At 44.6% G+C, this 26,377-nt stretch overlaps 1 protein-coding gene and 1 long non-coding RNA gene across 9 annotated transcripts in view; one reads left to right on the forward strand and one right to left on the reverse strand.

The window, feature by feature from the left end:
- Nucleotides 1-26,149, forward strand: part of PPP1R42 (protein phosphatase 1 regulatory subunit 42) — a 76,338-nt gene extending 50,189 nt beyond the window's left edge. For 5 of the 8 annotated variants that reach the window (XM_075920584.1, XM_025188870.2, XM_014577770.3 and 2 more), the window contains exons 7-9: nt 1,376-1,507; nt 6,751-6,919; nt 25,438-26,149. In XM_075920584.1, coding sequence (XP_075776699.1) covers nt 1,376-1,507; nt 6,751-6,919; nt 25,438-25,525 — 389 coding nt within the window. In that variant the 3' untranslated portion in view covers nt 25,526-26,149. Of the gene's footprint in view, nt 1-1,375; nt 1,508-2,137; nt 2,367-6,750; nt 6,920-25,242; nt 25,345-25,437 lie in introns of those variants that run through there. The other 3 variants (XR_003090917.2, XR_012901408.1, XM_025188872.2) reach the window with 3 other exon arrangements.
- Nucleotides 26,013-26,377, reverse strand: part of LOC142827042 (uncharacterized) — a 34,562-nt gene continuing 34,197 nt past the window's right edge. Inside the window, exon 4 of the long non-coding RNA XR_012901412.1 lies at nt 26,013-26,110. This is a non-coding gene — a long non-coding RNA (uncharacterized LOC142827042). The remainder of the gene's footprint in view (nt 26,111-26,377) is intronic.

A 26,377-nucleotide genomic window follows, 5' to 3' on the forward strand; every position in this document is an offset into this window, starting at 1 on the left:
CACTGGGCACATCACACCACTCGGCCATCAGCCCGGCTGCACTTGCCGCAGGCTGCCATCTGGGGAGAGGGGGCAATTGGGGGGCTGCAGGAGAGCTTCCACCCCCAGAAGCCCGCAGAGTCAGCCCAGTCCTCCCCATTGGGGGCTCGTACCCCATTTCTCCCTCACCTCCTTCCACTTACCCTTCCCTAGCCCCTTTTCTTGATGTACAAAATAAAGGACAATTGTGTTCAAAAATGGAATCTGTCTTTATTGAACAAAACTGGGGGAGACTGGGAAAAGGAGGTGGGAGAGGGGAAGAGAGAGGCTGCGAGAGGGGAGGGCAACTACAATGATCAGGGGTTGGGAACAGGTCCCATATGAAGAGAGGCTAAAGAGACTGGGACTTCTCAGCTTAGAAAAGAGACGGAGGGGGGACAGGATAGAGGTCTCTAAAAGCAGGAGTGGGGTGGAGAGGGTGCATACAGAAAAGTTCTTCATTAGTTCCCATAAAGAAGGACTAGAGGACACCAAAGGAAAGGAATGGGTAGCAGGCTTCTAACTAATAACAGAAAGTTGTTCTTCACAAAGCAAAGAGTCAACCTGTGGAACTCCTTGCTGCAGGAGGCTGTGAAGGCTAGAACTAGAACAGAGTTTAAAGGGAAGTCATGGAGGTTGGGTCCATGGAGTGGTATTAGCCAGGGGGTAGGAGTGGTGTCCCTGCCCAAGGTTTGTGGAAGGCTGGAGATGGATGGCACGAGACAAATGGCTTGGTCACTGTCTTCGAGCCGTGCCAGGTGCAGGGTCTGCTAGCTGGGTGCTGGCAGACTTGCACCTGGCACGGGCATCGTAGCCAGCCCGTGCCCCTTTAAGGGGTCCGGGGCCGGGAGGGGGGCAATAGAGTTTCCCTGGTGTTGGCCAGAGTGGCCACCAGGGAAACCTGGGGAGGGCTAGCCTCCCACTAGTTCGAATTAAGGGGCTACACACCCCTTAATTCGAACTAGCTAGTTCGAACTAGGCTTAATCCTCATAAAATGAGGATTACCTAGTTCGAACTAAGCGCTCCGCTAGTTCGAATTAAGTTCGAACTAGTGGAGCGCTAGTGTAGCGCCTATGAAAGTTAGTTCGAACTAACGTCTGTTAGTTCGAACTAACTCTGTAGTGTAGACATACCCTAATTGATTATCTCTTTCCCATGCATTTGAAAACTGCCATGTTGCACATGCAACTCATTTCTTTATGAATAATTTTCAAAATATAATCTATCGTTTGATCTCTTTTCTGACTAAAATGTAAGCATTTTTGGCAAAAGCAAACATATTAGCGAACATAAATGGTTTAAGCTTTTAGCTGACTAACTTTGTTACAAAAAGTATGTTTTTTCCTTTTTCCTCAGAATCCCTTGATGGGAAAGAAATAAAAGAAATGGAAAGACAATTCCTAATGAATTGGAAAGCATCCAAAGCCTCAAGGAAAAAAAGCAAGGAAGAAAGCATGACAAATGAACATGCAACTTATCCACATTTCTGTAAGCAAACTAATCAATTACTCCATTTACGGCATGCTCATTTACAACATTGTAATAGCCCTGAAATCTTATCTTACAGCAAAAGTGTTGTTAACAAACTTCAGGTAGGAGATTGGACCAAGATGGAAGGTTTAAATTTGATTAATAGATTCATAGATTTCAAGACGAGAGGGGACCTTTTTAATCCTCCAGTATGATCTTCTGTATAATGCAAGCCACTGAACTTCTCCAAAATAATTAATAAAGCATATTTTTCTTTAAAAAAATCCCACCATGATTTAAACAGTATCAGTGATGCAGAATCATCTGTGATCCTAGATAAGTTTTTCTAATAGTTAATTATTCTCACTCTTTAAAATCTATGCCTTATTTCCACTCTGAGTTTGTCTAACTTCAGCATTCAGCCATTGGACTGTGTTATGAGCTAGATTGAAGAGCCTACTATTAAATATTTGTTCCCCCCTCTAAGAATGTATAGACTGCAGCCAAGCCACTTCTTAACATTCTCTATGTAAAGGAAATAGATTGAACTCCTTGCATCTATCTGTTGCTGTGAGGCATGTTTTCTATTTCTTTAATAATTTTTGTAGCTTTTCTCTGAATCCCCTCCAATTTATCAACTTCCTTTAGAACTGTGGACACCAGAACTGGACACAATATTGCAACAGCAGTCACATCAGTGCCAAGTATAAATGTCAAATTTTGTCTCTGCTCCTACTTGAAATACCCATTTATGCATCCTAGGATTGCATTAGACCTTTTTGCCACAGCATCATACCGAAAGCTCATATTCAGCTGATTGTCTACCATGACCCCAGAATCTTTGGTCACTGCTTCCCAGGATAAAGCCCCTCATTGTGTGAGTATGACCTACATTTTTTGTTTCTAGATATAGGTATGTATATTTAGCCATATTAAAACACATTGCTTGGGAAGATTTTGCCAAGCAGTCCAGATGGCTCTGTATCAGTGACTGGTCCTCTTCATTATTACTGCTTCCCCAATTTTTGTGTCATCTTCAAACTTAAACTTAAATAGTGATTATTTTTTGTTTTCTTCCAGATCATTAATAAAATTAAATAGCATAGGGCAACCTATCCGTGTGAGACCGCACTAGAAACATATCCATTTATAGGTGATTCCCTGCTTATAGTTACATTTTTAACTCATCACCTTTTAATCTATTTAATAAGTACCATGTTAATTTTGTATCCTAATTTTTAAATAAATAGGTCATGCCACATCAAGTCAATTACCTTACAGAATTCTTAAGTTTATTACATCAACACTATTTCCTTTATCAACCAAACATACAATCGCTCATCACAAAAAGATATCCATTTAATTTGACAGGAACTTTTTTCCATATATTGATGTTGATAGTTATTAATTATATTATCCTCCTTTAATTCTCTGTTAATCAAGTCTGGAATCAGCTGCTCCATTATCTTGTTAAAATCAATATCAGACTGACAAGCCTGTAGTTCCTTGTGGCATTTCATTTACGTCTTTTAAATAGTGACACAGCATTAGCTTTCTTCTGGTACTTCCCTGTTAGTTTTAAGTCTTATTGAGAATCACCATTAATGGTCCAGTTAGTCCCTCAGTCAGCTCTTTTAAAACTCTTGGATGCAAATTATGCTGACTTTAAAATGCTTAGATTTTGTTGCTCCTCTTCAACGTCCCCTTGATATATTAGTGGAATGGAAAGTGTGTTATCATATGATTGCATCATCTGTTCCCCCCCAAGTACAAAATAGATAAATTTACTGAATGCTTCTGCCTTTTCTGTATTATATCCATACCATTTCCATCTAGTAATAGATCAAAATCATTGTCACAATTGATTTTTTTTGTTACTAATGCACTTAAACTCTTTCTTTTAGTCCTCAACTCTCCTGGCCATAGATTTCTTCTTATGTCCCTTTTCTTCCTTATCTATTTTCTACAATTCATAGCTTCTGATACATATTCCTTACTGTCAACTTCTGCTTTCTCCTGCTTTCTATAATATTTTTATAGCTGGCTTTATTCCCCTCCTAAACCAGATTGGTATTTTCAACTAATATGGGCTTCTTCTCCAACTGTGAGATTGTGGCTTTGAAGACATCTAGTAAAATGTTCTCAAGGCAATTAAAAAATATCATTCACATTTTTCTGATAAAATTCTTCCTCCCAGTTGATTTGTTTCCTAATTGTTTTTAGTTTTGTGAAATTGGCCCTTTTAAAGCACCAATGATGTATCACTGATCTGGACTTAATTCTGTTTTCACATTGTAGTCATTAATTTTTAGTTCTGTGACCAGTTTTTTCTTTATCTGTCAAGATGAGGTCTAAACTAAAGTTCCTCAGTGCTGGCTGCAACACTTTTTGAGTTAGGAAACTGTCATCTGTAATATTTTAGACATTCCAAGGGTGTTTTAGTATTGGCAGATACTAGGAGTATTGGTCAACAAATACTCCATCTTTTGCTTTATCTATGACGACACTGGTCTATTAGCTTTTAAGATCATTTTCTTCTGTGGTATCAGTGATGTGGAAATGGATAAAGCCATTTTTGACATAGAGTGTAATTCCATCTCCCTTATTGTCCACTCAGTTCTTCCTAAATAGGTTATGACCGTTAATTTTAACATTCCAGTCATAGGAAATATCCTACCCGGTTTCTGTAAGACAACTAGATCAAATTTGTGCTTATAAATGAAGATTGCACTTCCAGTTTTTGTTACCCAGTTTCCTAGCATTGGTGTATGAGCAATCAAATAATTTCTTCTCTTCGTGTCCTTTGGTTTCTTGATTTAATTTTATTCACATCTCGGTTTTGTGCAGAGTGCTCATATCCTCCCTCTTTCTTACTCTCCCTTTTTTAAAAAATTCATGTAATGCCCTCTTGGCAACTCTAACAAACCTGTCCTTGAGAAGACTGGACCTGCTTCTACTGTGGTGGAAGCCATCCAAATAATATAGCTTGCTATCCCTATAGAAGGTAGATCAATGTTTCACAAAGCCGAAACCTCCACCTCCACCACTTTCCTTGCCAGTGTTTCACTTTCAGAATCTTCTGTCTCATGCCTTCCTTTAGTCGTGGGACAGGAATGATCTTAGAGAAGATCACTTGGACATTGTTCATCAAAGGGATGTAAGTGACTAGCTGACTCTCTGGAGCGACACTTCAAAGGGGCTTTACAACGCGGAGCCGGGAATCAGCTGGGCACTCCAGCTGATCCTCAGTTCTGCTTGCGCTGCCCCTTTGAAGTGCCCCTTTGATGCTTTAAAGGAGCAGCGGATTAGGAGCCGGGGATCAGCTGGAGTCCCCAGCTGATCCCAGGCTCCTAATGCGCTGCCCGTTAGAAACGCCACCATTTCAAAGGGGAGACGTATGCGATTTATTGCATGATTAATTGCGATTAAATTTGTTAATAGTTTGACAGCCCTGGTCTATTCTATACTAACTCCACTCTCCCTGTCGATCTACTGTACGCAACTTCAGCTGTGCGAATAATGAGTAATTACATTCTGCCTACCTTCATTCTCGCTGCATTCTGAATTGGATACTGTTACTCAGTGTCATGTCATGTCCTAAACTGTTGGGCAAAGTTGCACTATGCTCTTAAGTAGATGCTATTTTTCATGCTAGTGGTGGCTACATTTCCGTGGAGGGCAAAGTAACAGTTCTGTTAGGCAAGCAAAAATGTTGTTACAGTAAACTTCCGATAATCCGGCACCTTTAGGACCCAGGGGGTGCCGGATTATCAGATATGCCGGACAATCAGAAGGGGAGGCTATGAGGGGTCTGGCGTGGGTTGGGAGGGGATGCCACCCCAGACCCCTCATAGCCTCCCCTTACGATAGTCCGGCTCTGCCCAGGCGTCCCTGATTCAGCCGCTGCTGGTCAGTTTCAGCAGCAGCTGAATCGGGGATGCCTGCAATAGAGCAGCTGGGGTGCTGCCGGGTTGGTCCCGCAGTGCCGAGGGGCGGCGCTACGGCACCAACCCAGCAGCACTCCAGCTGCTCTTGGGGACGCCTGGGACAGAGCAGCTGGGATACTGCCCGGTTGGTCCCGTAGTGCTGCCCCTCGGGGCTGCGGGACCAACCTGGCAGCACCCCAGCTGCTCTTGGGGACACCTGGGGCAGAGCAGCTGGAGTGCTGCCGGGTTGGTCCCGCAGCGCCCGGCAGGACCCCAGCTGCTCTGCCCCAGGCATCCGGATTCAGCCTGCTGGTGAAACTGACGCTGCTGGTCAGTTTCAGCAGCAGCTGAATCCCAACACCTGGGGCAAAGCAGCTGGGGTGCTGCCAGGTTGGTCCCCTAGCGCCGCCCCTCGGCGCTGTGGGACCAATCCGGCAGCACCCCAGCTGCTCTGCCCCAGAGGTCCCCAAGTCAGCCGCTGCTGAAACAGAGCAGCGGCTGATTCCAGGAAGCCCCGGGCAGAGCTGCTCTGCCCCGGGCTTCCTGGAATCAGCCGCTGATCTGTTTCAGCAGCGGCTGAATCGGGGACCCCTGGGGCAGAGCAGCTGGGGTCTTGCCGGTTTGGTCCCGCAGCGCCGTCCTTTGGCGCTGCGGGACCAACCCGGCAGCACTCCAGCTGCTCTGCCCCAGGCATCCCCAAGAGCAGCTGGGGTGCTGCCGGGTTGGTCCCGCAGCCCCGAGGGGCAGCACTACGAGACCAACCCAGCAGCACCCCAGCTGCTCTGCTCCCGGCTTCCCCGATTCAGCTGCTGGTCAGTTTCAGCAGCAGCTGAATGGGGGAAGCCTGTCCGGCTGCCCCAGCGCTTCCGGGTTCCTGATGGTGCCGTACCATCAGGAGTCCCAGAGCATTGGATGCCGGACTAATGGAGTTTTACTGTAGTTCCTTTGATTGTTATTAATTCTAAAATATAGAAGATTAGATTTTGTGCTTGCACTAACAATTTTGCAACCTTTAGTATATACAATACTAATAAATATTGTTATTAGCAAAAGAGGTAAGTTTCCTGCGTTTTCCAAAAATATTGCGCTAATAGTCCTGTTAATTATTTTATCACATAACATGCATGTGTTTGTGGTATTTTTCATAGACAATGCTATCCATATGCTGTTTTCCATTTTCAGTTGTTATCAAGTTTGTCATAACTTTAAAGCTTGAGTTTATTATTTGTACATCACAAAAATATTAAAATTTGCAAGCCATATTATAACTAGCATAATGTAGGCATACTTCGACTTGAAATATTAAATTACTACTTAATTTTTTGTATCCTGCAGATGACTTTGGAACAGGCCATCCAATTGTTCCTGTTTATTGCAATCCTTCTGGAAAAGGAAAACCAAAATTTCTTATTTTATCTGATGTACAGAGGTCTCCACATAACAGAGGAAAATTTCTGCAAAGACCCCAGGAAGGAAGTAACATTAATGTTAGCAAAAAAATCAGGTAGGTTCCCTAAAGATCCTGGTTCTCACTGAAGTAGCTGGAACTAAGGGTATGTCTACATAGCAGGGCTGAAGTCGAATTAAGCTATATCAAATGCATAGCTAAGTCGAAATAGCTTAACTCTTCTTTTGGTGCTGTCTACACTTCAGGAAGTCAAAGGAAGACTTCCCTTCCTTTGACTTCCCTTACTGCTCATAAAATGAGGGTTACCAGAAGTTGTAGTAAGAAGTCCTCCAGCTCTCCATTATTTTGAAATAATGGTTTGCAGCGTAGACAAACTCTACGTCAGTTATTCTGAAATAACACTACTGTGTAGACATAGCCTAAGTGTGTCTGAGGGAAAAATTTAGCCTTACTCAGTTTGAATTATGTTATATTTGGTCACATGCTCTCTCTCTCTCTCTCTCCCCCCCCCCCCCCTTTTTGGAAAGATATGATAGATTTTAACTATTGGCGGTAAACCCCAGTAAAAGTTCAAAGCAGAAATGAGTAATGGTGAGTGAAATGTCAGACATATTTTATTTGTAGGATGCTGTCTCTGCAAAAGTATCACAATATAGAGTTTAACTCTTTGAAACATATGTACTACTAACTATACCGCTAAATATGGATACGGTGCTATATAATTACATGGAGAGGTAGAAATAATAATTTTTAGTTCATCATTGTAGGTTACTCCTCGTAAACAGGTTTCATGATGTTATGCTACCATATATGTTGATGCTGCAAAAAAAATTTAAATAGTAAAATAAATTTGACTTTATCTCATAAGACCCAGTCTTATCATCTTTACTCACACATCCATTCCTTATTCATGTGAGCAGTCCTGCTGATTTCAGTGGAATTGTATAGAGGAATAATGCTTGCTCACACAAAAAAGCTTTTTCAGTTGGGGGTTAGAGTTTGTATTTCAGTACTGATATATTTTGTATCCAATATCATGATGTCTAGGCACTCTAAAGATTTTAAAACAAAAGTGTAAATATTCAATCGACAATAATGACTTAAATAAGCCATTTTACCAGTAGTCACCCCCATCTGCCAAAAACAGTTCCCTATTTATGCCGTATTATAGTTGACTATTACAAGCAACAAAGGTAGTATTTGGTAACATGTTCACTAAATATAGTGCTTCAATTCCAGATTTAAAACCAATGTAGATTTAACTAATACCACTTAAGAAATTGTATTTAGCAACATTTAATATTGTCCCATTCATTATCAACTACAATTTCCCATTCCATGAATAATTTTTCTATTGATTGGCTATTCCCACTAAAATTAGGTTTTCATATTTAAATGTGGTGAGGATCATTAGTGATTAAAGGGATATTACACGTCGTATAGTTTTAATTTTTGTCCTTTATAGGACAATAGGTATGTTCTAGTTTGACAGGAAAATTAAATTGCCACAAAATTGTTAAATAAGTAAAAACACTTAGCAGTGCAGTTTAAAAACAAGAAACCCATGAACAATTTACTTACAGTCTCACGCACAACAAAATCTATATAAAGATTATTCTCTAGTAGGTAGCTTTGAGTTGCCAAAGATCAGATTGTGGGGTTATATGAGTTTTGTGGAGCCATAGAATTATAGAATTCTGAAACACTGAAACACTTTGGATTCAAACTTTTTCTCTTGAGCTATGTTTAACTCACCCAGGCCCCAAATTTGCTGAAAAATTAATTCACAAGAACCTCTGCTACTATCACAGCATTTTGTTTTTGTATTGGGTAAACTTCAGGTCATTTTGTGTACATAGTTATAAGCAAATATTGATTGCCAGACTATTTCAGGCAGTGAGCCAAGAACATTGAGAGCAGTAGTGCCCCCACAAGATTCTGCTGAGAAGAGGCTCTCCCTGTTGTAGGGGGACTCTTCTGTGCAACACAAAGATCAAATTTCTTGTGTCAGTTGTCTACATTCTGTATTTCATCCAACAGAAAATTTCTCTTAGCTTGACTGTGGTTTTTGCAACCTCAAAATGTCCAACAATTTTAAAATTATGACATTTCAGAACCTTCTTTTTCAATGTATCTATCACGACCAGTTAATTCCTGTAACCATTACCTATTGTTTTTTCCCCATTTCCTATACAATATTCTATCTTCAAACTCAAAGCTTTCCTGCTGTGACCAGAAAACTTTTACTGTGGTCTGTGGAAATATTACTTGCCAGGGTTGTAAAATCCTGTGTAATTGATTAACTGGTTAAATGTGAAGATGCTTGAGCGGCATATGCCCATAGGCGTGCACACGGGGTGTGCCGGGTGTGCCCAGGCATACCCTAATGTCTGGGGCCAGCCAGCAGCTGCTGGAGGAAGAGGGGGATTTGTGATGGAGCACCACAGCCCCTCACTTTAAATTCCCCACAGCCATCTACTGGACACTGTGGGGCAGAGAGAGTGCATGTGGGGCGTCCTCAAACGCTGCGCAACAGGTGAGAGGGGAAACGCCGGGAACTTTAAAACCCAGCGGCCCAGCTCCAAAAGCAGCTGGGGCCCGACTACAGACGGTGGCCGGAGCCATTTTTGCAGCCCGGGCCCCACCCTACAGTACCGCGCAGTGCCCTGGGGGCGCCCCTGCCTGGACCTGCATCACCATGCAGCGCCCCGGGGGTGCCCCTCCCCGGTCCTGCAGCTTGGGCTGGATCTGACTCCAGTCCTGCAAGCTGTAAGGCAGAAGCTGAAGGTAAGGAAGGGGTGGGAGAGGAAGGGGCTTTTGCGGTGCGGGAGGGTGGAGGAGGAAGAAAGGGGAAGGGGTGGAAGGGGCTTGTATGGAGGGGGAGGGAAGAGGGGGAAGAAGGGGGACGGCACCAAAGGGACAGGGTAGAGGAGACACAAATGCTAGGGGGGAAGTGGAGACAATGAGGAAAAGGGCAGGAGGAGAGGTGTCAATGGGAAGGGGGACAGGGTGATGCTGGAAGAGGAGAGGGTAAGGGCATTGGGGATTGGAGGGGGAGGTGCTGGAAGAAGGCTTGACAGAAGGGGTAGGCATGATGAAGGTGGGGTTGGAGCAAGTCGTGTGATGGCACTGGGGCATGAGGGGAATGAGGGCAGAGGGTGGTGAGGAGATGGGCATCAGGGAAAAAAGGACAAAGGGGGCAGGGGCAGTGAGGGAAGGGGGAGGTACCAGGAGGGTGCAGGGGTAAGGGAAGGTGTAGGTGCCAGCGGATTCTGGGGGTGAAGCAGAAGGGCAGACACCTGCAGGGGAGTCCCAGCACCAGAGGAGAGAGGCGAGAGAGGTGTTAGACGAGGGGATGAGGAGGGGTAGCTCACATGATCAGAGTGGGGCTACTGGAAGAGTGGGCACAGGGGGGAGAGAAGGGCTGGTGGAGGGGGGGCAGGTCTCAGAAAGGCTGAGGACAGTGAGAAGGGCAGGAGTCAGGACAGCAGAGGAGGGTGAGGAGTTGGGGGGCAGCAGGCACCAGGGGAGTTGATGGAGCAAGGGGAGAAGACATGACAGCGGAGGGGAAAGGTAGATATTTATTAATAACTTGGGTGCCACAATGGCACATCCAAACAAGCCACATGAATTCAGTACTGGTGCACAACACAAAATTCATTCTGCTTATGGGAGGAAACTCTTAGAGGGAACACTCCCCCCCCAGCCTCTCCACCCCTGCATTAATGTCACACACATTGGATTAATGCAATTGCAGGATAGTTGCATGGGGGGTTGGTGGGGGCCAAACTAATCGTTATTGGTAAGTGGATGGTGGGAAAAGTCCTTGGGGGGGGGGTCAGAGGTCACATAACACTTTTTACTTTTGGTCATGTGCCCATCTTGCCCGGAGAGGGTTACCTCAAGGGGCATGGCTAATGGGGGCCAGGGGCATGGTTAACAGGAGTCAGGGGTGTGTCTAATGGGGGGGGGTCAAAGTACATTTAAAAAAAATTATTTGGGTGCACATCCTAATTAAATGTGCTGCGCACGCCTATGCTTGTGCCTGAGATGCGCTAATCCCACCATGGATAGGGGCTGCTCTGAATGCCCAGTGCAGCCCCTGCCTGCAGTGGGCTTCACAGGGCTGGAGCAACACCCTACCTATTATAGGTGGGGAGCTGCTGCAGCCCCCACCAGTTAATTGGAGCCAGTAAGCATCACATGTTAAGGGTGATGCTTACTGGTTAACCGGTTAACCTTTCACATCCCTATTCCAGGATAGCTAACTTTGCCACCATCCTGGTGTCAGTATCCTCTCTTTGGCAATGATTTAATTGCTCAGAAGTCCATTCTTGCAATTCAGCATCCACTGTTTCAGTGGATGAACCAGGAACATTGGTACTTCTTCAAATTATAAGTAAAGAGAAGACATCCATCTCTTCCTGAGTACGCTTGCTCCCTTGAGCAACAAATTCCTTCCTCTCTTGCTTCGAGCACGTTTTGCAGTTACTTTCTCAATAAGGCAAGGACAAGGGTGAGTATCACCATGATTTTCCCAGGCTCATGTGTAATTCTGAAATTCTGAAATCACTAGCCAATTAGCCCATCATAAGACGGGATTTTCAGGTCTCTCCTCCAGGTTGGTCTTCTCTTCTGAGCCTCAGGTCTCTCTCTCTCTCTCTCTCTCTCTCTTTCTCTCTCTCTCCTTCTCCTCCTCCTCCTATTGCCTCCCCCTCTCTCTTTCAGCTTTCCTCTGCCTCCTGCCTCTCTCTCCATCTCTTTCTTTCTCTTCTCCCCTTCCTGCCTTTCACTCTCCCTTTCTCTTCTTATCCGTCTCCTGCCTCTCTCTCGCCTCTGTCTCTCCCCGCCCCCCTTGCCCTCCCACCGTGGCGCTCGGCTGAGTGCTGCCTGCTCAGCCGGGCCGCCACAAGGGAGAGGGGCGGGGCGGTGACATACATGGACAGGGGACGGGGCCATGTACGTCACCGCCCCTCCCGTCGTGGCGCACAGCTGAGTGCGCCATGGGAAGCGCAGACCCCAAATGGCAGCTTGCCGCCGCTTGCTTCCCCACCGCCAGCCAGCTTAGCAGCGCAGCTCTCAGCCGAGTGCCATGGCAGGAGGCAAGAGCGCCACCCAGAGGCGAGTCTGTAATGCTACAGCAGCATTACAGACTCTCAGACATTGGGCTACTATATATATGATAACTGACATTTTTCCAACTATGTGGCAAGTTATCCCTTAGGGCTCCTGAATCTAAAGTGTAATTACAGGGATACATAGTCTTTCTTGAACACAGATTTTTCTTCTATACAAATAGTGGTGAAAATGTACTTTAGATTTAAACACAGTTAGTAGTTCCTTTTGGATGATGCCATATAAGCAAATGAAGCATAGGAAAAAGATGGAGGGGGAAAGGGAGAGATATTGTATTACCTTAGAAATCTGCCTATGAACAAAAAATATTTTTGAACAAATGTATGGACCTTCAAACACAGAGCAAATATTCAGACAGCAGTGATAAAAACTTCTATGTGGAATTGGACAACACCCTTCACGTTTTGCATCACAGGAAGAGCCCTCCACTCCAAGTTCTTTCAATCATTCATGATACAAAGTTGAAGGACACTTTTCCTTAAGTGTGGATAACTTTGAGGATTCTGCTCAGGCTTCTGGTCACAGTGACGTGGTGAATGTAGCTTTTCAAAGCTCAGGTTCATTAAAACATATCTTTGATCAATGATGGCTGACAAGGGACTGATATTGCTTGCTATTTTATTGTTTGAAAGTTGCATTGGACAGTCTTTGGATCTCTCTGACACTGTGAGGATAAAGGTGAGAAAAGAGACCTTTTGAACTAAAAGGCTCTGGTTAACATTCTTAGGCTGTTACCTACTATAACACTATTTAATCTTGGTCCATCCAGTGTTCATGCATAGTTCAGTTTCTTGATGCTAATGCATTTAATTTATTATTAAAATGAAAAGTTTCTATAAACTTAGAGGAAACAATTTTTTAATTTGCTTATATATGGCATGAATAAATATGAATTTGAAGATTCTAATGTGCAAATTGATTATCTTATATGACAGGGATAAATTATGCATACGTAATCACTGACTTTGAGCCAAATCCTAATAATTTTACTTATATCCCTGGAAGTCAGTGAATCATGTGAATAAGATGAGGATTTGTCCACATTTTAAAATAGTATTTAATAAAAAAAATATAAACAGGAAAAGATAAACCAAAAGAATGTATCTTCTTAGAGCTATGATGAGGTATGACATAATCATAAACCCATGTATTCCCTTGTTAGACCCATAGCTTGGGTTACAGGCTAGTCATCCCCATCCAGAAAGTGAGCGTACTGAACAACCATTATTTAACTGAAATTCATTATCAGATCAAACTAAATCAGTGAACATTAATTCAACTTTATGTGTTTGACAGATGTTTCTTTTTCATACATACTAGGTGATTTTGACCTTTGATATCTTAAAAATAAACAATAAACATATATATTTTAATACTACATCTAAGATCCACTGAGGATTGTGTATAGCTTGAATAGTGAAAAAGCAAATTATTGCTTGCCTACTTACATTTGTGTCTGAAAGAACAAGGAATATAAAATGAATAATCTGTTTTGTTATGTAAAAATAATGTCAATTCTGTATAGGCTAAAATGTTAGTTTTAAATATGCATAAATAAATATGAGTATTGGGGGAGTAATTCAGAAAATAAATCATTTAAGTATTTTAAAGATACCTAATACCTCCCAAGGGGATACAGCACTATTAATTTTCCCTCTGTAGAGATGTTGTTGAAATTCTGATGTTGTAAATTTAAACTCTTTCTGCCCACATTTTCTTACTAATAGAATCAATAGTTTGTTATTCAGAAGGAGTTGAGAATTTCATATTTTGCCTACTTAATATGTATTTATATAACTAGGAATAATGGCAATATATTTAAATGATGTAACTGTCAGTAAATGAATGGTGAAAACACGAGTGGCTGGCCTTGCAGCTGTGCAAAATTAGTCCTCCTAGCAGCCAGTCATTTCCTGTGTGCCTAGTTAAAGACTTGGAAGTATCTTGGCTGAGCAGTTTTATTTTCACAGCTATTAGTCACATACTCCTTGACAAGCTCAATTGCGTACTTGCCAGTGTCTTTGAATTGTATTGTCTGTTCTATGTATTGCGGTTATTGCAGTATATAATCCCCATTATGAAATAAACTAAATATTTTTATCACCCCCTAGACCTGGAGGAAACCAGCATCACTGCCAAGCAACCTTAACTCTTCATTAACTAAGGGTTGGGGGGTTTTGTCTGCGTGTCCTAAGGGTTTCGGGTTTGTCTGTTTTGTTTGTTTGTTTATTGTATGTTTATTTTAACAGAATGAGAAACATTTTTGGTAAAAGTAGAATTCATTTAAGCAGTTGCACTTATCATTTAGGTTTGCATTTGAGATGCTACTATGGCTAGCTAAAGATAAAGGATGTTATGTGATTTCTAAGTGGTCTTTTCCTCTTTTGCATACTTTGTTAGATTTGAATAGTCGTGATAGTGGTCATGCTTTGAAATTTTAGGCAGGGGGAGTTGCTGACAGGGTAGGTCTGTGGCCCAAAATCTTGACAATTTTCATACCATGGAATCAAGGTCTTACACATGCATTTCCTCAAATTCGTTTTATATCCTGAGTCAGACAGGATGCAGCTATATTGATCCTGAGAGCTCCTTATGGCTGAAGCAGTTCTGGCTAATGGATTTCCTCTAAATGTCAACACAGTGTTCAATTGCATTTCAAGACTCTCCAGACATAATATCACTGAACAAAGATCAAATTCCTCACTCAGACCCGAAATTATAGCACCTGACAGTCTGGATGTTGGCTGGTTAAATGCCACTGATGTAGACTGTTCATTACAGAGGACAGAAATCTTATTGCAAAGCAGGAAGGCCTCCGCAAGAGAAACTTATTCAAAGTGGGAAAGATTTTCAGTATGTTGGGGCAAAATTAGAAAGGCAAAATAACAAAACATGGTAAATCTAGCTAGACATATAAAGGGTAACCAGAAAATATTCTACAAATATATTAGAAGCAAGAGGAAGACCAAGGACAGGGTAGGCCCATTGCTCAATGAAGAGGGAAAAACAATAACAGAAAATGTGCAAATGCCATAGGTGCTTAACAACATCTTTGTTTAGGTTTTCACTAAGAAGGTTGGTGGTGATTGGATGACTACAATAGTGAATATTGGAGAAAAGGAGGTAGGTTTAAATGTTAAAATGGGGGGGGGGAAACAAGTTAAAAATTACTTAGAAAAGTTAGACATCTTCATGTCATCAGGACCTGATGAAATACATCCTAGAACAGTAGTTTTCAAACTATGGGTTGTGACCCAGCACTGGGTGGCACAATGTCAGGCACTGGGTCACCTTGGTGGAGGGTGACCCAATGAGTAGTGAGGGTACTAAGGCAGGCTTCTTGCCTGTCCTGACACTGCGGACCATGCTGCATCCCAGAAGCAGCCAGTAGCAGGTCTGGTTCCTACACGGGCAGATCATAGGGCTCAGTGCACTGACCTCATCCTGAGTACTGTCTCCACACTCCCATTGGCCATTTACCAGACAATGGGAGCTGGGGGAAGGTCTGTGCCTGTGGGAGAGAGCAACATGCAAAGCTTCTTGTGTACCTCTGCCTAGGAGCCAGACCTGCTGCTAGCCACTTCCAGGGCATAGCATGGTCCACGTTGCCAGGAAAGGCAGGAAGCCTGCCTTAGCATCCCCACTGTTCCACTGCCCCGGAGTTGCTGGAGGTAAGTCCATGCCCAAACATGAGCACAAATACCATCGCCCATCACACTATTCCATTTCCTCCTGCTATTCAAGGCATTGCTCACCTTGCTGTCACTGATCGGATCCCAGACGGAGCTGGATCAATTCTCCTACTCCAGTCGGCACACAACCTCCCTCTCCCCCACAAAGCACTCCTGAACCACCTCAACTTTCTGAACCTGAAGAAGGTCAGCTCTCTGACCACAAGCAACTGCAAAAACTTTCTCCAACGGATTCATCTTTCTCTTCTCCCAACAAGGCAGTAATCTTGGGGGAATCATCACCAACCAATGATCTCCAACAATTTCAAGACCTTTTTAAAAGACTGGTGGACAGTCAAGAGGTCCAACTCAAGTAGCTACAACAAAAACAGCATCATCTCTTAAAAAATCTATAGCCCTCTCAAAAGTCCAAAATTGCCTTGCCCATTGACGAGGCTCTCCTACAAGTGGCGGATGACATATGGAAGACTCCGGCCTCACTCCCTGCGACCATCAAGAAGGCTGATAAGAAATATTTCGTGCCTTCCAAGGGAATGGATTTCTTCTTCACACATCCTCAACCTAACTCTCTTGTGGTTGAAGCAAGCCACAATATAGGACCAACATGGCAACAAACACAGTAAAAAATTAGATCTTTTCGGTAGGAAAGTATACCCATTGGCAACCTTAACACTGAGGATGGCTAACTATGTGGCCCTCCTTGCAACCCATAATTTTGATAATTATACGAAACTGACCACACTAATAGAACACCTTCTGGATAATAAACATCAAATCCTAAAATCTGTAGTGCAGGAAGGGTACACTGCTTCTTCCCCAGCCCTTCAAATTGCACTTGATATCGCAGATACAGCTGCACGATCAACAGCAACATCAATGGTGATGCGCAGAGCTTCTTGGCTTCAATCTGCAGGAGTACCTAACGAACTGCAATCGAAGGTGCAGGATTTCCCCTTTGATAGGCAGAAGCTATTTGCGGAGAAAACTGACGAGGTGCTCCATACCAGTAAGGACTCGAGAACTACTTTAAGAACACTGAGCATGTACATGCCTCCATACAGATATAAGCGATACACTCCATATCAGAGGTGTAGGACCTTTCCTTACTCAGCACCTCAACATAGGGCAACCAACCAGCACCGTCCCAGACAGCGCCCACAAAAATGACATCCCCAGGACACCCAACCAGCAGAATAATCAGTAGCAAGTTTGACACGTTAGGGGTCTGCAAGCCGTTCCACTGTTAGGTCATTAAGGGGAAGAGGCCCGGTTATTCCATCACCGCTAAGACCATTCCAAAGACAGGGCCACCATCACCACTGATTGATGGGTTCTCGAGCTAGTAATATCCAGATACTCAATTCCCTTCACTTCTCTCCAGCCTCCCTCCCCACACTCCCCTGTTCCTCTTTAGGGACCCCTCTCATGAGACTCTTCTAAAACAGAAGGTCCTGTGCCTCTTTACCATTGGAGTGGTAGAGAGAGTGCCCAAAGAGTTCGAGGGCAGAGGCTTTTATTCCCATTATTTCCTTACCCAGAAAAAGTCAGGTGGATGGAGGCCCATCTTAGACCTCCGTTGACTCAACCGACACCTTCACAAACAGATTCAAAATTGTGACCTTAGCTTCTGATATCCCAGTTCTCGATAGTGGAGATTGGTTTGTGTCCCTTGACCTGCAGGACACCTACTTTCATGTCACAATTCATCCTGCGCACAGGCGCTTCCTGAGATTCATAGTTGGAACCGAACACTTTCAATACTGAGTTTTGCCCTTCGGCTTGTCTTCAGCACCCAGAGTGTTTTCAAAGACACTTGCGGTTGTCGCGGCCCAGCTCCATCGAAGTGGGATTATTATCTTCCTCGACGATCAACGCCCATCTTTCGAGGACACTCTCCAATCCACCATCACAATGAGGGTAGTCTTCAAGGCTCAGGCCAAAAATCTTCAATATCACCTCAGCAATCCCTGGAGTTCATAGGCACATGTCTAGACTCAACTACTGCCTGAGCGTACCTACAGTTGCACAGATTTCAGGCCATTCAGAACCTTGTACAGATCCTTTCCACAAGCCCTACTGTTCCCATACTTATCTGTCTCCAACTCATCGGACACATGGCAGCTAGCATGTATGTCATAGCCCACGCACAACTTCATCTCTGATGTCTCCAGCACTGGGTAACTACAGTTTACATTCTGGGCAAACATGATGTCCACAGACGCGTTACCATGCCACTGAGAGTTGTAACATCCTTGGTTTGGTGGATCGTTCCCACCAACATGTTAGCTAGTGTTCCCTTCCACAAGCTTCAACCTACGATGCAAATCATGACTGATGCATCTTTGATAGGTTGGGGGCACACCTCGATGACTATTATGTTCAGGACTGCTGGTCCATAGATGAAACCTCCCATCATATCAACCTCCTGGAGCTGAGAGCGGTTTTCAACGCATGCAAACACTTTCTTGCTCTGATCCAGGGTTGCACCATCAGAGTACTGACCAACAACATGACTACCGTTTTCTACATAAACCGTCAGGGAGGGGCTCAATCGCATTCCCTCTGTGCAGAGGCAATACACTTATGGAATTGGTTTATACAGCATGATATAACGATCTTGGCATCCTACTTACCGGGCAGAGACAACATAGCTGCTGATGCACTCAGAACATATTTTGTCAAGGACTACGAGTGGGAACTAGATTATCGAATACTACAGGATATTTTTCATCTCTGGGGCTTCCCGACCATAGGCTTGTTCACCACACATTGAAACGCGTAGTACCAATACTACTGCTCCCGAGCAGGGACCGGACGGGGATCCCTAGGAGATGCCTTTCTTATCCGCTGAACCGAGCAATTACTGTACGCCTTCCCTCCGACTCCCCTGATACTGAGAATCTTAGAAAAGATTATGAAGGACAATGCAACAGTGATCCTCCTAGCTCCATTTTGGCCTCATCAGACATGGCTTCCATATCTGTTTCGCATGTCTCCTCACCCACATAATCCCCTACCCAAACGCCACAATCTGCTTACCCAGGACCCTGCTACTCTAGTGCACCCTCAACTCAACCATCTCTGCCTCACAGCATGGTTCCTAACTGGTTCAATAACTCAGAGATGAAGTGTTCTCAAATGGTCCTGCTACAAAGCAGAAGACCTACCACCTGAACCACTTACCTACATAAGCGGCTTAGGTTTTGTTCCTGGTGCACAACCAATGGTCTACACTCAACCTCTGCTCCAATTCACCGCATTCCCGATTATATTCTGCATCTGAAGCATGCCAGTCTAGCTCTATCATCTTTCAAGGTTCACCTTGCTGCAATCACCGCCTTTCGACACTTGGTTGATGGCTATTCAGTATTTGCTCACCCGATCACAAGAAGATTCTTAAAATTGTTGGCAAACCTCTACCCACCACTCAGACCACCACCCCAACCATGGAACTTAGAGTTGGTCCTAGATGCCCTAACACAACCACCCTTCAAATCCCTGGCGACCTGTACACTCTCTTTCCTAACTATTAAGGTTGCCTTCCTACTAGCAATAACATCGGCACAGAGAGTGGGAGAGCTTGCCGCTCTCTCAGCTATACCTTATACCCTTATACGGTGTTTACAAGTCAGAGAGTCATATTCTGCTCCCAACCAACCTTCCTACCAAAAATAAACTCCGATTTCCACATCAACTAACCTATCATCCTCCCAGCCTTTTATCCCAAGCCACATTCCTTCCTGTGGGACATTAGCCTCCACACACTAGATGTATGCATGGCGTTGGCCTTCTACATTGATCGGACAAAGGACTTCCAAAAGACTCAGCAGTTCTTGATTTCCATGGCCAATACATCCATGAGTGACACCCCCCCCCCCCCCCCCCCCCCCGCTGAGCAACATATTTCAAAACTCATTGTCTCATGTGTAGTTCGCTGCTACTCATTACAGGATAAACCTCTGCCAGAAATGCCAATAGCCCATTTTACCAGGGCAGTAGCAGCCTCTACAGCCTTCCTCAAGGGATTGGCCCTTCATGACATTTGTCAAGCGGCCACATGGTTCTTTAACTGCACCTTTGCAAAGCATTATGCTATCCCCAACATCCTCATGAGGGACTCAGCATTTGCCTCCGCAGTGTTATGCACAGTGGCGAACCTCTGACTCAGAATCCCGCTTTCCTTATTTCAAGGCACTGCTACTAAGTCACCTACAGTGGAGCACCCACAGGGACATCACGTGAAGAAGAGGAAGTTACTCACCTTGATGCAATAACGACGATTCTTTGAGATGTGTGTCCCCGTGGGTGCTCCACTATCCACCCTCCTCCCTGCTTCGGAGTTTCTCCTTTATATCTTTCAGATACTCAGCATTTCAGAGGAACTGGTGGGAGCCAGACCGCGTGCCTCAAGAAACCACGTGAACAGCATGAGGTGCCTAATGCACATGTGCAGTCCAGCAGACCACTGCTGGCAAATCTCTGATCTGCGGTGCCAGGACAAGCCTGACACCTACAGTGGAGCACCCCCGGGGACACACATCTCGAAGAATTGTCATTACTGCACCAAAGTGAGTAATTTCCTCTTCTGGGATGTATTAACATGAGTGTTGTGAGCAAAACACGAGAAGTTATTTTTCCGCTCTACTCTGCACTGACTAGGCTTCAACTTGTGTATTATAACCACATTTCAGGTAATATGTGGAGAAATTGAAGAAGGTCCAAAGAAGAGCAACAAAGTTATTCAAGGTCTAGAAAACATGACCTATAAGGGAAGGCTGAAAGAATTGGGTTTTTGTAGTTGGGAAAAAAGAAGACTGAGAAGGGGACATGATAACAGCTTTCTACTACCTAAAAGAAGGAGGGAGAAAAAAATATTCTCTTTAAACTCTGATGATAGGACAAGAAGCAATGGTCTTAAATTGCCGCATGGGAGGCTTAGGTTAGACAGTAGGAAAAACTCCCTGTCAGGGTGTTTAAGCACTGGAATAAACTGCCAAGATACCTTGTGAAAACTGCATCTTTGGAGATATTTCTGAGAGCAGGTTAAACAGACATCCTTCAGGGATCATCTAGATAGTACGAGTGCCTGGTCCAGCTGTGAGTGCAGGGCACTGGATTTGATGAATTCTCATGGTCCCTTCCAGTTCTAATATTCTATGATTCCACGAATACGGGCAGCCGAATACATCTATTGGAGGATCTTATTCCCATGATCCTTGATTACATCCTGCACTTAAAGTTCTCTGGGTTCTGAGTGTATCTTCCATCCCTGATTTTTTTCTGAGTTTTCCTTATACTGAGATTCTGAATTAGTGAGGGAACTGTGCTATTGTGGGTGCTCTGCCTTTATGCCATTGGTTGGGAAGAAGTAAAGTTGTTCAAGATGCAGACATGTCCTAAAAGACACTGCTATTCAGAGATTCTGATTTTGTTCATGGATATCTAAAGTATGATCGACATGCACAAAACATCTTAAAGAACCATAGTTACTGTATGACAGTGGTCACCAACCAGTAGCTCAGGACCTACTGGTAGACCTTGAAGCCTCTGACAGGTGATCCTGACTGGTTTGGCCAGGAGGCTATCAAGTGCCAGCACTTCAACTGCCCCTCTCCCCACTGCTGTACATCTCCTGCCCTGTGTCTTAGATCCATGGTCACCGTCAATTGCACCCTGGAGGCTCAACCAGTCGATCGCAAGGCTTTAGGGGGACCCCCTCACAGCCCCCCCACCCCCAAGATGAACACCGTGCTCGTGCTACTTCCAGGGACAACGGAGGTAGTGTGGGCTTCCTGCGGGGTGGGGGGAGTTCTGCAGCTGTGCACCAGGTCCCGGAAGTGCATTGGCTGCTCTTCCCCCCCTCCCCCCAAACAGCCAGGGCGGTACCTAAAAAGTTGGTCTGTTGTGCGCTGGGGACTTTGTTCCCCTGCTGCCTTCCTGTGCACGGAGGAAGGAGTGGGGGAGGGAGTGGGAGTCCGGGACTGTGCCAGCTCCAACTTCTCAGGCAGCGTGCACTTCTGTGGGGAGTGGAGGAGCAATGCGCGCGCTGCCCGAGCAGTTGGAGCTGGCGCGGTCCAGGATTCCTCCTCCCCCCACTCCTCCTTTTCCTTGTGCAGAAAGACAGCAGGCACGTGTCGGACCAGCTTTTCAGGTACCGCACCACTGTTTGAAGGGCGGGGGAGCAGCCCGTGCACTTCCTGGGCCTTAGCGTGCAGCTGCAGGATCCCCAGGTACCGGTCCCTGTCCCCTTCCCCCCACCCAGAACCCCACAAGTACCCTGTCCCTTTCCCCAGCACCCACCAACACCCATTGGCACCCTGCCCCCGCACCCACCAGCACCTGTCCACTGCCCCGGCACCCAGTCCCCTTCCCCAGCACCCTATCCCGTCCCAGCATTCTGTCCCCTGCCAGAGTACCCTGTCCTCTGCCCCTACTAGCACAGTTGGGGCCACATTAGTGAGGCTTGAGTGGTTTGGAGGGGTTGTGTTTTTGTATCTCAATTGTGTGGCCCAGACTGACTTTTCTGTGGGTCAGTGACCCATGACTCAAAACTGGTTCCCCACCTCTCTCATAAATAAAGGCACTGCTGAAACCTTTTGGGTTTGACATAATATTTTATTTAGAAATTAAGCCTGGCCAACAAGCCCCCAATTGGGGTCAAGCCCTCATCTGGCCACAGCATCATAACACTCCTGTACCCCCAACTCCGACCCCAAATCTGAGCCTATCATACACTGGAACCCCCTGTCCTGAGCCTCTCTCATCCCCAAATTCCTGCACCCCCACATCCTCAGTCTTCTGCCACAACACGCTTGCACCATTCACACACTGCAAATCGGTCCTGAGCCCATCATACTCCCAACCTCCTTGCCCGGAGCCCCTCACACATCCCAACCCAAACTCTGCACCCTCACAAGCCTGTGGCTTGCTCAGCACCCTGGCCCTCCACCTGAGCCCAACACTCCCCGGCCTGGAGCCCCCGCCCTGAGCCAGCATCTCCTTCTCCACATCCTCCTGCATCCAAATTCCCTCCCAGAGTTCGCACCTCTCATCCTTTCCCACACCCAGATCCCTCATTCTCACCCCAGAGCACACACCTCGTCTCAACCAAATGAGGGTACGACTAGACTGGAGTTTTTCTGGCAAACACTCTCTTTTGGCGGCCCCTGTATTCCTCGTTCCACAAGGAATAAGGGGGCTTCCAAAAGAAGGATTTTTTCCAACATTTGGCCCAGTCTAGACAGGCCAAATGTCAGAAAAATCTCTTCCAACAGAAGGATTAAAAAAAAGTGGCAGGTTAGCCTTACCCTGAGAGTGTATAAGGGCTGGGGATAGCAAGTGATGGAGAGAAGGGGAACAGAGAGGATGGGGCCTCAAGGAAGGGGTGGGGTCTTGGGGAGGGACATTTAAAAAGTGATCTTGGGTGTAAAAAGGTTGGAGACCACTGTCTTAGAGCTTCCACCCCTCCCCACCCAAGCCTTCCACTTGCTATGCAGAACAGGGAAGGAAGAGGAGGGACACTGATGTCAGGGTGTCTCCTTTCCCATCCTGTATTCTGTCTCCACGGAATGGAGGGGGTCACAACATGGCTTGGGATGGAGGGAGGTTTGTTGGCTGCTTTTGAGAGTGCTGCAGGGCCAGAAGAGGGGTGAGTCTGCCTTAGCTCCACTGCACCCCCACCCAGGAGCCACCTGAGGTAAGCAGTGCCCAGCTGGAGCCAGCTCTGAACCTCTGCCCCAGTCTTGAACCCCCTCCTGCACTCCAAGTGCCTGCCCTAGCCATGAGCCCCCTGGACCTAAACTCCCTTAGGGTATGTCTACACTTGCACCCTACTTCAAACTAGGGATGCAAATATAGGCATTTGAAATAGTCAATGAAGCGGGGATTTAAATATCTCGTGCTTCATTAGCATGATCTCGCCAGCGCGTTACTCCGATCAACAGCTGTTTCGAAAGTAAAAGTGTGCGCCGGGACGCGTTAGTTCAAACCAAACCCCTTGGTTCGAACTAACGCGTCATTGACTATTACGAATGCCTACATTTGCATCTCTAGTTCGAACTAGGATGCAAGTGTAGACATATCCTTACAGAGCTTGTACTCTGAACCTCCTCCTGTACCTCAACCCCCTGCTCCAGGCTCAGCTCAGAGACCCTCTCACACTCCAAATCCCTTATCCCAAGACCAGAGCCTGTGACCCAACCCTCTGCCCCTGCCTGGTGAAAGGAAGGGAAGATGGGGGAAGGAGGGAGGACAGAGAGAGCAGGGGCGGGGCCTCAGAGAAGAGGTACAAAAGAGGTGGGGTAAGGGTATTTGGGTTGAGATAGAACCTGCATTGAATTTACATTCAAAAAGTGATCTTGTGCTTAAAAAGTTTGGAGACCACTGGTGTATGGTATGTAACTAATTGCTTTTTTCTAAAGTGTTTCCAGTGAATGTAATTGGACATGTCCATTACCAAATATTTTGGAAGTAAATGCATGATGTATATAAGGTGGAATTTGGTCCAGCTGAATGCATATTTCAGTTAATTCCATGGCTTTTTTTCTAGAATGTAATATACATTTATTTTAACAATGAGTAAGAATTATATACCTGGAAAGTGCTCTGAGTTCATATGCATTATAAATCCCTTTTTATAACATTAATTTAAAATACCACCTTAGCTTCTGAGCACTCTGTGTTGTTCTTCAAGCTCTGATCTTTGGTTACAGTGCTGCTTCAACTTTCTGATGTAGCAGGGGAGCTAATGTCCGTGCTGAGACAGCATTTCAGTGCTGGTGCCCTGGTTCACCCAGGAGTTGAGGTACCAGTGCCATAGGTAGTTTAAGGGCTCTGCGCAAAGGCATTGGTTCTTGAAGGGCCACCAGGCAGCAGCACCAGGCAAGTTACCTGTCTGCACAGACCATTGTCACTGCTTAGACCAGTACTCCCCAACCTTTTGGGACTGCCAGGCACCCGGGGGTGGGGCCGCCTATCCACCGCGCACCCGGGGCCAGTGCCACGTATGTGCTGCGCGCCCGGGGTAGGGGCCACCCATGCACCATGCGACCAGGGTCGGCACTGTGCATGTGCCACGTGCCGGGGGCGGGGCTGGCCCAGATCATGCGGCAGGCGCACATAAATGCCTCAGGGGGCGCCATGGCGCCTGCGGGCACCGCATTAGGGACCACTGGCTTAGACCATCTATACAACATACCAGCATGTACGTGTATGTACAAAATTCAGTTCTCTAATCTCTTCATAAAAAATCAACGCAAAATTTAAATCACTCACTAACAAAATTCATCTATATGAGTTTTCTTAAACATTTCTGAAAACACATCTTGCTGCTATTTTTAATCAGATACCATATCTCACTTACATACATGGATATAAAGCTATGCACAAAACTTACACTAATCCTGTAACACATGATAAAGTAACTAATAAATGTGGTCAAAATTCATGAGTGCTTATTGGTTTTTCAGGATGATGGTGCATATGTGTGAGCTGTCAGTATTACAAAGGAAGTAGTCTGTGTTTCAAAAAGGGAACTGTGAATTGCAGAATAGGTTTTGAACGATGTAACTATTTATTTCCTTCCTTTCTAAGATCTTCAGTCTAGCAAGCTTAACTCAGAGTTAGAGAACATTTTTCTGCAGGATTGATACATAAGAGAGAAAAAGAGTATGAGAGATTCAGAGACAATGAATGGTAATTGTCAAAGCATTATAATTGTGACCAATACAACTGACTTTATGAGAAAAAAGTGTGATTTTGTTTAACAGTATGTTTTTATTTTGGTAGCAGTCACCTGACCTTGAAAGATGCTCAAAGTTCACAACCAAAAAACGATCTATTGGAACCTCATCTCCTCAGTCAGATACCACTGTAACCAGAGACTGAAAAGACAACTGCATCTTTCTGTTCACTTAATTCCCAGCAGAATTATTGCTACACTATAATTGGGGTATATCAGAACCTGGTATGAAATGATACAAGTAAGAGCCCAATGCTTTATTCAAAAAGAACATTTTTACAAGATTTTCCTTTTATGCTCACAAAAGAAATTGTGACATCAGTCACCACTATTTTGCATAATACATGTGTATGCATTAATTTATATCTATTTTATGGTAACATTTTCTGAAATAAAAGGCTTTCAGTTGGGTAATACAGTTTCATTTATATGAAAGAAATGCTAGGACTACCAATTATACAATTTTTCTCACATTAAAATCTAAATATTATTAATGGGTATTTGAATACAAATGTACAGTATAATTTAGAAATAAATTGACTCATCTTACAGAAAAACAGGGTATGTGGATGATACAAAAAAATACAGAGGGGTCTCTGCCACTCTTCAGATCTTTCAAGAAACCTTAATATTCTGCTTCTGCAACACAGACAACAAAAACAGCTTTTGATGCAATGCCTTCCTCATACACATTTTAGATACTTTTTGAAATGTGATATTCTGTAAAAATAAATAAACAAAATGTTAAGTTTTGGGTTTTGCTTGTTTTTTTGGCTGTTATTTCACAGATGTGATAAAGTGGGAAAAATTAATATTGAATTTGCCAACCTATTTGTGAATCATCTTCTAATAACTAAACTGTTGTGTGGTTTTCTAAAGTTAATTTATTTAATACTTTTATTTCAGGATGACTGCATGTATGTCCTCATATTTGAGGGTAGAAAAATCCAGATTGCTGATAAAACTCCCTTCAATTAAGATGAGGTT

The sequence above is a fragment of the Pelodiscus sinensis genome, chromosome 2 (genome assembly GCF_049634645.1).
Source record: "Pelodiscus sinensis isolate JC-2024 chromosome 2, ASM4963464v1, whole genome shotgun sequence".
Classification (NCBI taxonomy): Eukaryota; Metazoa; Chordata; order Testudines; family Trionychidae; genus Pelodiscus; species Pelodiscus sinensis.